Source organism: Takifugu rubripes, chromosome 5, assembly GCF_901000725.2.
Source record: "Takifugu rubripes chromosome 5, fTakRub1.2, whole genome shotgun sequence".
NCBI classification, from domain to species: domain Eukaryota; kingdom Metazoa; phylum Chordata; class Actinopteri; order Tetraodontiformes; family Tetraodontidae; genus Takifugu; species Takifugu rubripes.
Genome location: NC_042289.1, coordinates 14,049,879 through 14,064,928, shown reverse-complemented (window position 1 = coordinate 14,064,928; position 15,050 = coordinate 14,049,879). Strand labels below are relative to the sequence as shown.

Here is a 15,050-nt window from a genome sequence, read left to right as displayed (position 1 = left end):
AATGTAGAGTGTGCGCATGCGTCAAATCCCTCCATGTCTACCTGCCCCTCCCCCTCCGCCTGGCACCCCCTTCTGTTCTCTCCGAATTCTGTGTAAAGTTCTCTTTAGTACTACTGTAGTACTACTGCAGTACTACTGTAGTACTACTGCAGTACTACTACAGTAGTACTGCAGTAGTACTACTGTGGTACAGTGTTGTAGTACTACAGTAGTATTACTGCAGTACTGCAGTACTACTGTTGTGCAGTAGTACTACAGTAGTACTACAGTAGTACTACAGTAGTACTACTGTGAGGGATTCCAGTAACGCACTTTGTGACACTACTTGGATTCACTCTGCTCATGAACCATGCGCGCGCCATCTTGTGGTGATATCACTAAATTCCACCACTTCCTGTTTCCTGCAGGAGGCGACAAACGCAACCTGGATATCACGTGACTGCGCAGGGGGGTGAGATCCGGTTTGTCCCTCGGTGAAGACGCACGTGACCAGAGAACCAAACTGGTTTTTCCAAAACGTTAGAAAAAAAAAATCCGGAGTGTTTAAGCTTCTGTCAGATAATCTGCTGTAATCAGAGAAATACACGCACTCTTTTTTATTTTGACAGTTGTAACTTTATACTTTCAGGTTACTGGAAAAGCTTCCACACAAATCAGCAGATGAGCTCTTATATGTTGAACACAATCACATGACTAGAGAGTGGCGCCACCTGGAGCCGCGGGCTGCGACCCTGCGCCCTCCTGCTCCTCTCGCTTGTGTGTCATGACCTCCTGGTAGGTGGGTGAGGCAGCGTACTGCTCGCACAGCGACCCCTGCAGGCTGGGAGCGCACACTGCAGACACGCGCACGAGCAGGGAGCCGTGCTTCAGCCTAAAGGACGTGCTGATGCTCCCTGATGTCGGGACCAGGCTGTCGCGTCCCAGCAAGTCGTCATTCCAGCCGTTGTCTCGGTCCCAAACCTCAAACCTGACTGGACTGTGAGGGAGCCAGACAGACAGCAGGTGACACAGGTGACACAGGTGACACAGGTGACACAGGTGACACAGGTGACGGTTGTGTTCATCAGTGCAGGGTGTGTTTCCTGTTTCATCATGACGCACAACTGAAATGTCAGGCGAGTGTTAATATTATAATATTATCAAAACTGAAGCGGTTGGATGTCCGCTTGCTGCTCTTTAGCTCGCCTGACGCGTGGAGACAGGACCCACACGTGTTACCACGGCTGGATCAATGACTTTTGGTCATTAATTGGCCATTAATTGGCCATTAATTGGCCATTAATTGTTAGCTCGCGAGCATGGAATCGTCTTTAGTAAAGGCGTGTTAGCTCAGTGCTAGCCGAGGTCACGTTTACTTACTTCCTGTGGCGCAGGTTGACGGTTTCAAAGCGTATCAGGTAGTTCCAGGCGGGAAAGTTGTTGTTCCAGATGATGGGCGTTACAGAAGCTGCCTGATGGTAGAACACCTTCACGTAGCCGTCGGTCTTGCTGAAATAGTCCCCCCACAGCCCCGCAGCTCGGACCACCGTCACGTTCATCCGGGCCACGCCGTATTCGGCGGGGCAGCAGTCGGAGTTGACCATGTGGTGCCCCTGGCAGCGACAGGCGCAGTTCCGGTTCTGGCTCCCGGTCTGACACCCGGACGGGCAGCTTAGCGGTTTAGCACTTTTGCTAATGTAATCGCTGATGGCGCTCCGGAGACTCTCCTGGAGAACGGGGTTGTCTGGCACCTGCAGGGAGAAAGAAGGTCATTTCTCTCTCCGAACAAGTCACGATGGGTCCAGATTCGACAGTTCTTCACCAGCAGGTGCAGGGGGCTGAGCTGGTAGGACACCAGACCCGGGACCTTCTTCAGAGAGATGAGCCACTTCTTAAAAGCCGCAGCCCCATTCGGTTGGAAGAGGATGTCTCCAACGCTTTCGTCTCCTCCCAGAACGTCGGTGGTTCTGTCAGAGAAGGCCTGGCTGAATGTTGCTCCGGTCTTCAGACTTTTGCTCTTGGACTGGCAGAACCTGGATGCAGCACTGACAGTCACCCCCTTAATGGTTGCCTCGGCCTCCACAGACAGACAGTTGCTGACCGTGTGGACAGACATCTGACTAATGGAGGCCTGGCAGGTGCGTATGGCAGTCATGGAGTTCACCCGACCCCCCAGGTGGACTCTGCGGATGAAGTGGGTTCCATAGACAGAGATGAACTGTCTGAAGGCTGAGGTGTTCCTGTGGTCATATGTGGGGGGCAGGTTCTTCAGGGACACCTCAAACTCTTTACTCAGAGGAGGCCGAGCGTGAAGACGAAAGCTGGAATCACAAAAGCAGACTGAAATCCACCACCAGGCCCCCGCGGACCCGTTCTAACCCAGTCCGCTCACAAACCCAGAATTCTGGCACCAGTGTTCAGAACCTTGGTTCTGCTCCAGACGTGCATAGACTCACGTGTAGTATCGACACTTCATCTCATAGCTGGTGAAGGAGAACTTGTCCTGCCTGCTGTGGGACCTGGCGAACGCTGAGGTTTTGGAGTGTGACCCTCCCACTGAAAACCCACCCAGTTTAGGGAGGCCGAGCCCCACCTGAGGCGCAGGTAGAACTGGTGAGAACTGCTCCGGAACATGAGAACATCACCTCCTACTCTCGCCTCACCTTCCAGCTGACTCCCAGCGATGAACTGGTTTCCTTCATGACGGCCTGGCTGGACTCGAAGATCTTACTGCTCAGGCTGCGCTGGCAGTTTACCTAGAGCAGGAGGCATGCTGGGTAATGCAGTGCTTCAACATGATCACATCATCTGGATCCGTCTACCATGTTTCACTCGTGTGACCTCCCTTGGTGGATCTGCAGATCCACTGGGGCTGTGGTCACCTGTCTCTTGTGTGGTTCTGACTTCCTGTTCTGAGTGTCAGTGTGAGGTGATGGAGATCAGGAGAACAGGAAATCCGTCCTCATATGTGACGGTCTCGACCTTCATTTGAGAACAGAGGTGGCGGCAGCGAGCAGCCGCCGGTGGTTGGACACCCTCACCAACGTGTCACTTCCTGACGTGTCAGTTGAGCAATAGTCGCTGACTTCGCTAATGTTCTGTGCGCTAGCTTTGAAGGGATTCGGAGGTTTCTCTTTTTTTATACTGACCTTGACCCTCCAGTCCAGAACCGACACCGGGAGCTTCTGGGCCTGTTTGAGGTGAAATGAGTAAGATGAAGGATAATTTAACGTTAAAATAACTACAAATGTTGCCCTATTCTTCTGGTGACACGAGCGAAACCCAAATGCCATCAGAGGTCTGATCACTGGACCTGGTTCAGGAGGCTGTTGTGGCACATGGTGCAGTTCCCCTGGACTCCACCGACCATGAAGGTCTTGACGTCCACCACACTAGCCCCGCTGGTTTTCATTGTGACCACATCGAAGCCTTCGCCAACCAGATTGTGACCCGGTACAAACGGAGCATTCTGACACTCAGTGAAGGAGCTGGTCTGGCAGGCCAGAGAGGCCCGGAGGAGGAGGAGGAGGAGGAGGGGGGTCATCGTAGAACTCCTGGAGTCTGCAGATCTGACCCAAAACATCAAAAGTTCTGCATTTGGATCGTCTTTGTTGATCATAAATTGACAAACGGTTCTGAGGTGAAACCAGTTTAAAGGTCCATCAACTTTTAGGAAAATCCAGTTTTAATGTATTAATGAATAATCATCACTATGATGTTTATTATTGTTGTTAAGGCTAATGTTAATATTATTGAAAAACATATATATTATATACATCTATATAAAATCACAATTATTTTAAGAAGAAGAAAATCAAGAGTTTACTGACCTTGATGATGAAGAGCTGAAGGTCAGAAATGAAAAATGCATCGAAAGAGAAAAAGACTAAAAGCAACATTTCCAGAGTGAGATCACACCTCCTCCTCCTGCTCCTCCCCCCCTCCTCTCTTCCTCCTTCTACTCCTCCTCCTGATCTTCCTCCCCCTCCTGCTCTTCCTCCCCCTCCTCCTCTTGCTCTTCCTCCTCATCCTCCCCCCTTCTCATCCTCCTCCTCCCCCCTTCTCCTCATTCTACTCCTCCTCCTGCTCTTCCCCCTCTTCCTCCCCTCCTCCTCCTCTTCCTCCCCTCCCCCTCCTCCTCTTCCTCCTGCTCTTCCTCATATATAAATACCATCCATCCATCCATTCTCTACGCTTATCCGGGGTCAGGTCGCGGGGGCAGCAGCCTAAGGAGAGAAGCCCAGACTTCCCTCTCCCCAGCTACCTCCTCCAGCTCATCCGGAGGGATCCCCAGGCGTTCCCAGACCAGCCGAGAGACATAGTCTCTCCAACGTGTCCTGGGTCTCCCCGGGGGTCTCCTACCGGAGGGACATGCCCTGAACACCTCACCAGGGAGGCGTCCAGGGGGCATCCTGACTAGATGCCCAAGCCACCCCATCTGGCTCCTCTCAACGCGGAGGAGCAGCGGCTCTACTCCGAGCTCCTCCAGGATGGCAGAGCTTCTCCCCCTCTCTAGGGGAGAGCCCAGCCACCCTACGGAGGAAGCTCACTTCAGCCGCTTGTACCCGTGATCTTGTTCTTTCGGTCATTACCCAAAGCTCATGACCATAGGTGAGGGTAGGAACGAAGATCCACCGGTAAATCAAGATATATAAATACATTAGATTAAAATGTAAGTAAGTGATAAATGTTGACACTTAACAAAAGCAAATTTAACAATATTAAAAAAAAAAATGTGTTAATCCAAAAAGGTAGAAATTAACAACAGAAAAAAATACTAGTAACTCTGTGTGTGTGTGTGTGAATGTGTGTGAATGTGTGTGTGTGTGTGAGTGTGAATGTGTGTGTGTGTGAGTGTGAATGTGTGTGTGTGTGAATGTGTGTGTGTGTGAGTGTGAATGTGTGTGTGTGCAAAACTGTCTTTAAAAACGTAAACTCAGCAGAAAATTTGCAACAGATGTGTCGCATTATTTTCACAAGTTTGTGACCACGGAAAACAGACTCAGACACACAACATTTAAATATTGTTGCCCCACAAATTCATATTTCATATAATTATATAAAAAAATAAAATAATGGACTCCTGGACCTGAGGAGTCCTGGACTTTCTGAGGAGTCCTGGACCTGAGGAGTCCTGGACTTTCTGAGGAGTCCTGGACCTCCTGAGGACTCCTGGACCTGAGGACTCCTGGACCTGAGGAGTCCTGGACTTCCTGAGGACTCCTGGACCTGAGGACTCCTGGACCTCCTGAGGACTCCTGGACCTGAGGACTCCTGGACCTGAGGAGTTCTGGACCTGAGGACTCCTGGACCTGAGGACTCCTGGACCTGAGGAGTCCTGGACCTGAGGACTCCTGGACCTCCTGAGGACTCCTGGACCTCCTGAGGAGTCCTGGACCTGAGGAGTTCTGGACCTGAGGACTCCTGGACCTGAGGAGTCCTGGACCTGAGGACTCCTGGACCTGAGGACTCCTGGACCTGAGGAGTCCTGGACTTCCTGAGAAGTCCTGGACCTCCTGAGGACTCCTGGACCTGAGGACTCCTGGACCTCCTGAGGACTCCTGGACCTGAGGACTCCTGGACCTCCTGAGGACTCCTGGACCTGAGGAGTTCTGGACCTGAGGACTCCTGGACCTGAGGACTCCTGGACCTGAGGAGTCCTGGACCTGAGGACTCCTGGACCTCCTGAGGACTCCTGGACCTCCTGAGGACTCCTGGACCTGAGGAGTTCTGGACCTGAGGACTCCTGGACCTGAGGACTCCTGGACCTGAGGAGTCCTGGACCTGAGGACTCCTGGACCTGAGGACTCCTGGACCTGTCCCACTCAGCTCTGTTGTGTTGATCCTGGAAGGATCTCGTGTCTCATGTTTATGACGGTTGAGGCTCGAATTATCAGTGCATGATGGGAAACCAAGTTTTCTCCGCAGCTGTTTGGCATTTTTTGTCTTTTTATTAATGAAAATCAGCAGGAAATCTCCTCATCTGTTCTTCATCACTTCCTTCTCCACACAGACAGAAAGAATCAGACCATGAAGCTTCGCAGTATGGAAGACAATCGAGGACAGATGTGAAGAGGCCGTAAAGGGAACGAAGACCATCGTCAGTGGGACCAGTTGTTGGCGCTCGTTAAAATACAGCTGCAAAAGTTTGTTCTTGAAAGGTTCCCCAAATGTGTCTCTAGCTCCTAGCATCTGAAGAGCAACGAGCTAATGAGGTGGCAGAGTGAGACAGTTAGACACTGCTAGCAGATGCTAGCATCCTTTACCATTCGTTAGCAGCCCTTTCCAACTGTTAGTAGCTTTTAGCATCTGCTAGCAGCCTTTAGAATCTTTCACAGACTGAGACGCTCCTCAGCTGGACTTTGTGAATGTAGAGATAAAAATCTATGGTGTAAAACCACAACATGTTCTACAGAGATCCAATCAGAGGCTGAGGGATCCGCAATAAACAAGCGACGCTGCGCTCCTCAAGCTAAGTGTAAACTTAAGTGTAAACGAAAAGAAGATGAAGAAATAAGAGGACTTCTTTCACACTTCCTTTTTTAAAACTGATGATGTCATCAATAATTTGTGAAGTCTTTGTAAAACAGAAGTTGTTTTATGGAATAAAAGAGTGCAGATGATCCGAAGGGGCTGATGGGAAATATTTACAGCAGAACTGTTCTGATCGTCCTGAGGTGTCAGTTCCAGTCTGCACGTGTTCTTCAAACCAAAGATCTCGTGTTCCGTTGAGCACGTGTGACAAACACGTTTATCAGGATTTCCTCTTGTTCACCGTTTTTACGTTTTTCTATACTTTCATTTGTGTTTTTACGGTTTTGTTGTTGTGTCTCCAGGATTCCAGGCTGCTGCCACTAAACTATCTTTAGGAGCTTCTATAGGACTCTGGCTGGATTTTAAGAGCCGTTGGGGTCTCGTAAACCCCAGTGGGCCCCTCTGCTGTAGGAACGCACCCAGACGGACCAATCGGAGCGCTGCTGGAGCCGTGGCTCCGCCCTCTGTAGCTTTATTAGGCTCAGGAAACCAGAATTATGAGAGCGTGAGAGGAAGACAAAGAACAACCATCATGAGGAGGTTGGATCATATCTGAGCTAAGGCGAGCTGGATCTTACCTGTGACACAGACTAAAGCCGTTTAATTTCCTGTTTCCTGTGATTCTCACCTGTGTCGGGTTAACATCCGCATGTTGGCCGCTCCATCTGCTCCCTTCTGGTGGCCGTTGTCCCCGTTTCCTTCCTTCCCAGAGTTCTTTTATTCATTTAGGCGTTTGGATTTTCAGCTTCTGTCTCTACAAAAGTCTCCTGTTGTTTGACTTTGTGTGTTTAACCGTAAAACCGCCTCAGGTGTAGTAAATACAGGCGTTGCGTCATTCCTTGAAGCATGAAGCCATTTGACACGTATTCCACGCTAACACGAGTGTTTGAAGGATCAAACATCTGTAAACACCTTCTCTCCTTCAGTTTTTGCTTTGTGAAGAGAACCAACTGCTTGTTTCGAGGCCCATTTCTGACACCATCAACAACACAATCCTGTCCCACGTTTGAAGACAAGAAGACCTTCACGTCCACAAATGTTGGGTTTAAAGACGTTCATTTGTCTTTGACAAAGACTTTTTAACTAAACTTATCTTCCATAAGGACTGTGAAAGTGTGACTGTCTGCTGTTGCGTGACAACTATCAATCAGGAAATAAAGAAACCACTTCCCTGCCCGTTCCAATGACGTAACAACACCGCATTCGCGTGCTTGCGGCACAGCAGGGGCCTGCACGCGCTCGGCTCCAGCAGCGGCTCCCTCGGCCGACATGGCCGCCTCGCGGCTCCTCTCGGGCGGCCACAGATGGAGCTGAAACCGCGGGAGGGGAAGGGGCGTGGCGCACAAGTAAGGCAGGAATGCAGACCCCGCCCACATCTGCCAAAACTGGGTCGAGCCGCAGCCCCGTTACCGTAACAGCCAGAATACACGCGCAATGTCGTTTAGGGGGCGTGTCTCTGATAGATAGATAGATAGATAGATAGATAGATAGATAGATAGATAGATAGATAGATAGATAGATAGATAGATAGATAGATAGATAGATAGATAGATGGATGGGTGGATAGATAGATAGATAGATAGATAGATAGATAGATAGATGGGTGGGTGGGTGGATAGATATATAGATAGATAGATAGATAGATAGATAGATAGATAGATAGATAGATAGATAGATGGATATTAGACATCAAACTGGTGTCCAGTTACACCAACGAGTAAAACACGCAGTTTAACTCTTCTTTTATGTATCGGCGATTTTTGACCAAATTGCCTGCGTTTGGCGGCAGGGAAGCGCGAGCGCTGGCACGAGCCAACACGAGGCGAGAAAAGTCGCTGCGCTTTTCCTCGGGGTTTTTCGGCCGACCGAGCCGCACGGTCAGCAGTGGGCGGAGTCAGCAGTGGGCGGAGTCAGCCGCCGCCGCAGCCGGAGCAGGAGAACAAAACAACCGCCGGAGCAGCGCAGCCATCCGGGCTGAGTTTGGAAGCTTTCCGTCTTGGAGACAGGGCGACGGGGGTGGGCTGCGGCTCGGACACAGAAGCATGAGAGAGGGCCCTCCAGCCGGGAGCGGCGACACGATGAACGGGGCCGTGTACATCTCGTTTTTTCAGGGCCAGCTGGAGTCCGTGCTGGAGCAGGTCGTTCAGCTCGCCGTCCAGGAAATCAGCAAGACGGTGGGATCCAGCCTGAACACGCTGCTGCTGGAAACGGCCGTAAAAGAGCAAGAAAACCGCCGACTCAGGCACCAGCTGCAGGCGGGGGAGAACCGCAGCAGAGCCGGCGGCCGCCCCACGGAGGGAGGGGGGTCGGCGTCGGGCAGGAAGGCTGGAGATGAGCTGGCTAACCTGGAGCAGAGGCTCCAGCCACCGCAGCAACACGCCCCCGGAGGACAGGGCGGCCAGGCCCGGGTACCCACCGACACACGCCGCCTTCAGCAGAGAGGGCGCATCGTGGGTACGTTACACAACAGAACGCAGCAGAACACAACATAGCAGAACACAGCAGAACACAACAGAACACAACATAGCAGAACACAGCAGAACACAACATAGCAGAACACAACAGAACACAGCAGAACACAACACAGCAGAACACAACATAGCAGAACACAACATAGCAGAACACAACATAGCAGAACACAGCAGAACAGAACAGAATGCAGCAGAACACAACAGAACACAACATAGCAGAACACAGCAGAACACAGCAGAACAGAACAGAACGCAGCAGAACACAACATAGCAGAATATAGCAGAACACAACAGAACACAGCAGAACACAACATAGCAGAACACAACAGAACACAGCAGAACACAACATAGCAGAACACAACATAGCAGAACACAGCAGAACAGAACAGAATGCAGCAGAACACAACACAACATATCAGAACGCAGCAGAACACAACACAACATAGCCGAACACAACAGAACACAGCACAGCCGAACACAGCAGAATACAACACAACACAACATAGCAGAACACAACAGAACGCAGCAGAACACAACACAACATAGCCGAACACAGCAGAACACAGCACAGCCGAACACAGCAGAACGCAGCAGAATACAGCAGAACACAACACAACATATCAGAACACAACAGAACATTGCACTGCACAACACAACATATCAGAACACAACAGAACATTGCACAGCAGAACAAAACACAACATAGCAGAACGCAGTAGAACAGAACACAGCACAGCCGAACACAACAGAACACAGCAGAATATAGCAGAACACAGCAGAATATAGCAGAACACAGCAGAATGCAGCAGCACACAACAGAACACAACAGAACGTTGCAAAGCCCAACACAACATAGCAGAACACAACAGAACACAGCAGAACACAACAGAACACAGCAGAACACAACAGAACACAGCACAACCGAACACAGCAGGCGTGTGTCCAGCCTCGGCGTGCTGCTCCGTGCGTGCTGCTCCGTGCGTGCTGCTCCGTGTGTGCGTCGTGCATTAGTGGTATAAAAGTGGGCAGTTGTCACATCTGCTGTGAAGCTGCAGAACTGGTTCTGGAGATCACGCAGAGCCACGTAGAACCAAAATTGCCACAGAGGTTAAAAATAAAGGCAACGCTCTGCACAAGCATGTCCATCATAAAAGAAGATTTACGGCCTCGTGGTTCCTGCGGGAGTGGGGGGGCACACAGAGAAGAGGAGCAACTCTGGGAGCCACGACGGGGACTTTGGCTCCGCCCACAGGAGTGACATCATGAAAGTTCACACCATCAACCAGGAATCACCAGCGGAACATCCTGCAGCACGGTTCTGCTCTTTGTCCGTCTCGGCTTTATTGGGCTGGTCCTGGTCCTGGTCCTGGTCCTGGTGCTGGTGGTGGTAGTGGTCCTGGTCCTGGTAGTGGTGCTGGTCCTGGTGCTGGTCCTGGTCCTGGTGCTGAGGCATCATCATCACTGTTGTGACGGCCAATCGGAGCCTGACCTGTGCTGACGTCAGGCTGCAAAGCGAAGTGTCCGGGATGAAGCTGAGGCAGCATCGATACTTCTCACTCCTACTGGATGCTAACAGCTAAAAGCTAATAAAAGCAGGGCTGTCACACACCATTAGCTAGCTGCTGCTAAAACACACACACACACACACACACTGGATGGCAGGTCGTGGGCTGAACCTTTGAAGTGGATTTAATGTCGCAGCCTGTTGGCGTGAGAGCTGCTGGTGGCCCAAACGGGGGTTTATTGTGAAGGGACATTAACTTCCTGCAGATTTATCTATGACAGTGCTAATAAGTTGCAGGTGTTAGCTTTGCTTTGCTTTGCTCTAGCTAATCATCTGAGTAGAAAACAGGACAGGAAAACATGGACGCAGAGAAAAGAGGTCAAGGAGGAGGTTAGATGATGTGGCTCCACCTCCTGGTCACAACCTGTTTCTTTAGTAAGCAGATTTAAGGTTGAAGATGGGTCTGTCGGGGGTTTCTGCCGATCCCACTCTCACGACGGCCGTCCTCTCCTGCAGACCAGCTGCGGGCGGTCATGGAACACGTCCTCTCCTTCGCCGTACGCGAGCTGACGAACATCGTCGAAGCTTCGTTTGATGACCTCCTGCTGGAGATCACCAAGATGGAGACGGAGCAGCAGGTCCTGGAGGAGCGACTCGGCAAGACCCCCAGCAGAGGAGGTAGAGGAGGCGGTGGCGGCTGGAGGAGGGGGTCGGAGAATGATTCGGTGTCGCCCAGCGGCTCTGAAGATGCCCGGGTGGACCCCCCCGAGGTCACCAGCACCAAAGAAGAAGTGGGGAGAGAAGGTGAGTGTCTCTGTCTCTCATCAGATTAGTTCAAATCCCCTTCTGAAATGTGTCCCCTGGTTAACCCCCCACCCAGACCCGGAGCGCCTCCCTGTCCTCTCAATGTCTCAGGACTGGACTCCGGTTCTGGACAAAGTCTTCGGTCAGAAGTGGTGCAAAGACATCAGAGACCAGGATGCAAGAGGAAGTGGTGAGCGGGGTCTGGATGAAGGGGGTCACCAGCGGGTGCAGCCCCTCTCGGCCCCCCCCATGACCCTGGAGCCCGCCCCCAGCTCCCCACAGCAGGACCCCCGCTGGACCCCCTTGGAGGACATGGAGGTGTTTTCTCCTGATGATGGTGCCACAGAGACTCGGAGGAGAACGGGGGCCCCAGCCAGCGATGAAGGAGGTGAGAATCGCTGCCAGACGACGGTTTCCCACACTGACACCGTGACCCTGAACGCATCACTCTCATCTTCACAGCTGGATCGTCTGGGCGCCGCTCGTCGGCCTCCATGCTCCACCGTCTCCTGACGCTCCCGTCTCAGCTGATGGAGGATGACGACCAGGCCGCCGTCGTCAGGGAAAACCAGGTCGCTCCGGTGAGCGACAACAACGGTTGCCAAGACGAGGTGGGGCCATCGTCCCCCAGAGTGGAGGAGGAAGAGGAGGAGGAAGAGGAGGAGGAGGAGGAGGGGGAGGGGCATCTTAAAGGGAGGAAGGTGAGGAAGGCTGAACCCAGAACTGCACCTGCCTCGTTCATTAGCCCCTCCCCCTCCTCACCAGGTCCGGCTCCGGTTTGTGTTGTCTCAGCTCATTTCCTGTTTGTGTTTACGTAGAAGAGGAGACGGCGGGTTTGGTCCGAGTGTGGCGACTGCGGCCAGCGGTTCAGTCGGAAGTCTCTTCTCAAGGCGCACCGGCAGACGCACGCCGCCGAAGCGTCGGGCTCCTCGCCGCCGCACGCCCGCCCACCCTCGGCGCTGCGCTACTTCCCGTGTGGGAAAAGAACCGCCTGCAAAGCCACAACTGGACCCGGCTCGGAAGCCTCTCGAGCCCAGCGAGGCTGGACGTGCAGGATCAGGCCGGACCAGAACCAGAATCCATGACGCTCTCCCAAAGGTACGGCGGGCCGCAACAGGAAGTCGACGTTGATTTTTCCTTGACTGAAATGAGTCGTCTGTGGGTGGTTTCAGGACCGACCGTGATCACGGACCCGTGAGGAGGAGACGGGAGGCGCTGATGCCGGAATCATGAGGGATCAAACTGGAATTCACTCGTTTGACCTGGAAGGAGACGGAGGAGAGGAAGCGCTCCAGTGTCCTCTTATTGTCCTCGCTTCTTTTAAAGATCTTCAGGTGAATCTTCGTGTGTTTTAGACTTTTAAGACTTTTTGTTTTGGGGAAAATCTGTTTTTGACTTTTTGAATGTAATGTTTTTTTTTATTCTTTTAAAATTGTATTTTGTACTTTTTAGGGGAAAAAGTGACGGGAGATGATAGAACGGAAAGTGTTTTTGTACCTTTTCTTTCTTTTTGGTCCTTTTTTCAGAACCATGAGCGCACAGTTGAATTAAAGCGCGGTAATCTGTCGTAGATTAACGAATATTAGGACGTTTACGCTGGTAAAACAGACAAAAATGTCTTAAAAGTGAAAGAGAGAAAGCAGGCGGATAAACCGGCTCCGGACGGAAGCCGTCAGGAAATAATACGGATCGGTTGATAATCTCAAATTGAGTTTTAAAAAAAAACATTTTTCCAAACTCGGTCCTAAAAGGGCACCTAAGGATGGTTCCTGTCCTCGGAAGGATAAGCGATAAATAATGAACCGGATCTTGATCCCACGTTGGAAGAGAGACGCAGAGACGAGTGTTTTTACCTTTTATTTATTTTCACAACTGCTCGTTCCTCTGAACTCATTTCCTTCCTGGGTTTTAAGGAAAACTGGATCTTTTCCTTGTTTGTTTTGGGAGCCACCTTCTCCAAACACAGCACCACGCATCGATCCACTCGTCGTGGCGCTCCGGAGCGCCGGCGCGACGCTTTGTCTGCCGATCCAACACGAACACGGTTACCTCATGGCGTCACGCCGTTTGATTTATCCGAACTACGAACGCACAAAGTTTCTCAGGTTTGTTTTTAAACGCGAACAAGACGGAAGTCCGGACGAGCCAAACGAGATCCCGACAAAAGAGTTGAGTGTTGATTTGTCCAGAATCAGGACGTTTCTGGTGTCGTCGTCTTCCATGTTGAATGTGAATGATTCCGTTAAGACGTGTTGTTGACGTGATACGTTAAGACGTGTGACTAGTCTACCTACTCAAATCTGTCGCAGTTTTAACTCTTAACAAATGGAAACTGCTGGTTTAACAGGTGACGCAGACTTGACCTACGGTTATCTTTAATGTGGATTCATTTACAACTATGAGATCATTTCTTTTCAAGGTTTTCTGTCTTTATTTCAATTTATTTTTTCATGATTTTGATTTTTTTCAAATGTTTTTCTCCAACTTTGTGAACTTTGGTCCAGTGTGGGAGGTCAAGTGGAGATCCTTCTGTTAAACCCTCGCTAGTCGTGTAAAGTCTCCAGTTCCTCAAGTAACCATCCGATTGGTGGTTTGGTGTGTGTGTGTGCGTGTGTGTGTATATAATGTTGATTTCATTAGCTTTCCGAAGTGACAAAGTCGATGCTCAGATTTTTCCAACTCTGCTCAGTGAGAAATGTTACATTAAAAGTGTTCAAATCTGAATCCGAGTTCGTCCGTGTCGCCCACTGATCCTGATGGTCTGGTTTTATTAGCGCGTACAGTCCAGCTACGCCTGTCCTCATTCTAATAAAATCATGGGATTTGGTTCAATTGCAAAGTACTAACTACCCACCAGCATCACCAACTACCCACCACTATCATTAACTACTCACCAGCATCACCAACTACCCACCACTATCATTAACTACTCACCAGCATCACCAACCCCACCACTATCATTAACTACTCACTAGCATTCTTAACTACTCACCAGCATCACCAACTACCCACCACTATCATTAACTACTCACTAGCATTCTTAACTACCCACCGGCATCACCAACTACCCACCACTATCATTAACTACACACTAGCATTCTTAACTACTCACCAGCATCACCAACTACCCAAGCATCATTAACAATCCACCAACATCCCTAACTACCCACCAACTCCCGACCAGCACCACCGACTACCCACCACTATCATTAACTACCCACCAGCATCCCTAACTACCTACCACCATCAATAACTACACACAACTACCCGTCGGCATCATCAACTACCCATCAGCATCATCAACTACCCGCCAGCATCACCAACTACCCATCAACTACCCGCCGGCATCATCAACTACCCGCCAGCATAACCAACTACCCACCAGCATCCCTAACTACCTACCACCATCAATAACTACACACAACTACCCGTCGGCATCATCAACTACCCATCAGCATCATCAACTACCCGCCAGCATCACCAACTACCCATCAACTACCCGCCAGCATAACCAACTACCCACTAGCATCCCTAACTTCCCACCACCATCAATAACTACCCATCAACTACCCACCCGAGGTGTGACCTTGGGCCACCACACAAGGTCGCTCACGGTTGTCAATTGACCTGGGGTGACGTCAGAGAAGTGCTGTTTTGGCTCCAGTGACGTAGTTCGGCCAGCGCGTGCTGCCTGTCGGTCCAAAGTGGCGCCGACGTTATAAAAAAGTTCGGAAATAAAGGAGCGCGAGCTTCCCACT

At 50.9% G+C, this 15,050-nt stretch overlaps 2 protein-coding genes across 5 annotated transcripts; one reads left to right on the top strand and one right to left on the bottom strand.

Moving 5' to 3' along the window:
• Window positions 1–333: 333 nt before the first annotated feature.
• On the bottom strand, window positions 334–3,852 carry LOC101071655 (perforin-1-like). Its single transcript, XM_011604360.2, has 8 exons — window positions 3,810–3,852; window positions 3,293–3,548; window positions 3,129–3,170; window positions 2,643–2,735; window positions 2,436–2,572; window positions 1,802–2,300; window positions 1,360–1,730; window positions 334–976 (listed from the first exon to the last, which is right to left on the bottom strand). Exons 1-8 carry the CDS (start codon window positions 3,848–3,850, stop codon window positions 694–696), a joined length of 1,722 nt encoding a protein of 573 aa, XP_011602662.2. The 5' UTR covers window positions 3,851–3,852; the 3' UTR covers window positions 334–693.
• A 4,558-nt stretch (window positions 3,853–8,410) lies between these two features.
• LOC115246475 (uncharacterized) lies at window positions 8,411–14,016 on the top strand. Of its 4 annotated transcripts, XR_003888560.1 has the most exons (7): window positions 8,411–8,967; window positions 11,005–11,292; window positions 11,369–11,680; window positions 11,755–11,993; window positions 12,111–12,390; window positions 12,465–12,626; window positions 12,745–14,016. XR_003888560.1 is itself a non-coding variant. In XM_011604359.2 (6 exons), exons 1-5 carry the CDS (start codon window positions 8,556–8,558, stop codon window positions 12,375–12,377), a joined length of 1,398 nt encoding a protein of 465 aa, XP_011602661.2. In that variant the 5' UTR covers window positions 8,411–8,555; the 3' UTR covers window positions 12,378–12,390; window positions 12,465–14,016. The 4 variants fall into 4 exon arrangements, 3 of the variants coding, with proteins under 3 accessions (XP_011602661.2, XP_029692524.1, XP_029692523.1); XM_011604359.2 differs by having other exon boundaries at window positions 11,755–11,873; window positions 12,465–14,016; XM_029836664.1 differs by having other exon boundaries at window positions 11,755–11,903; window positions 12,465–14,016.
• The last annotated feature ends 1,034 nt before the right edge of the window (window positions 14,017–15,050 follow it).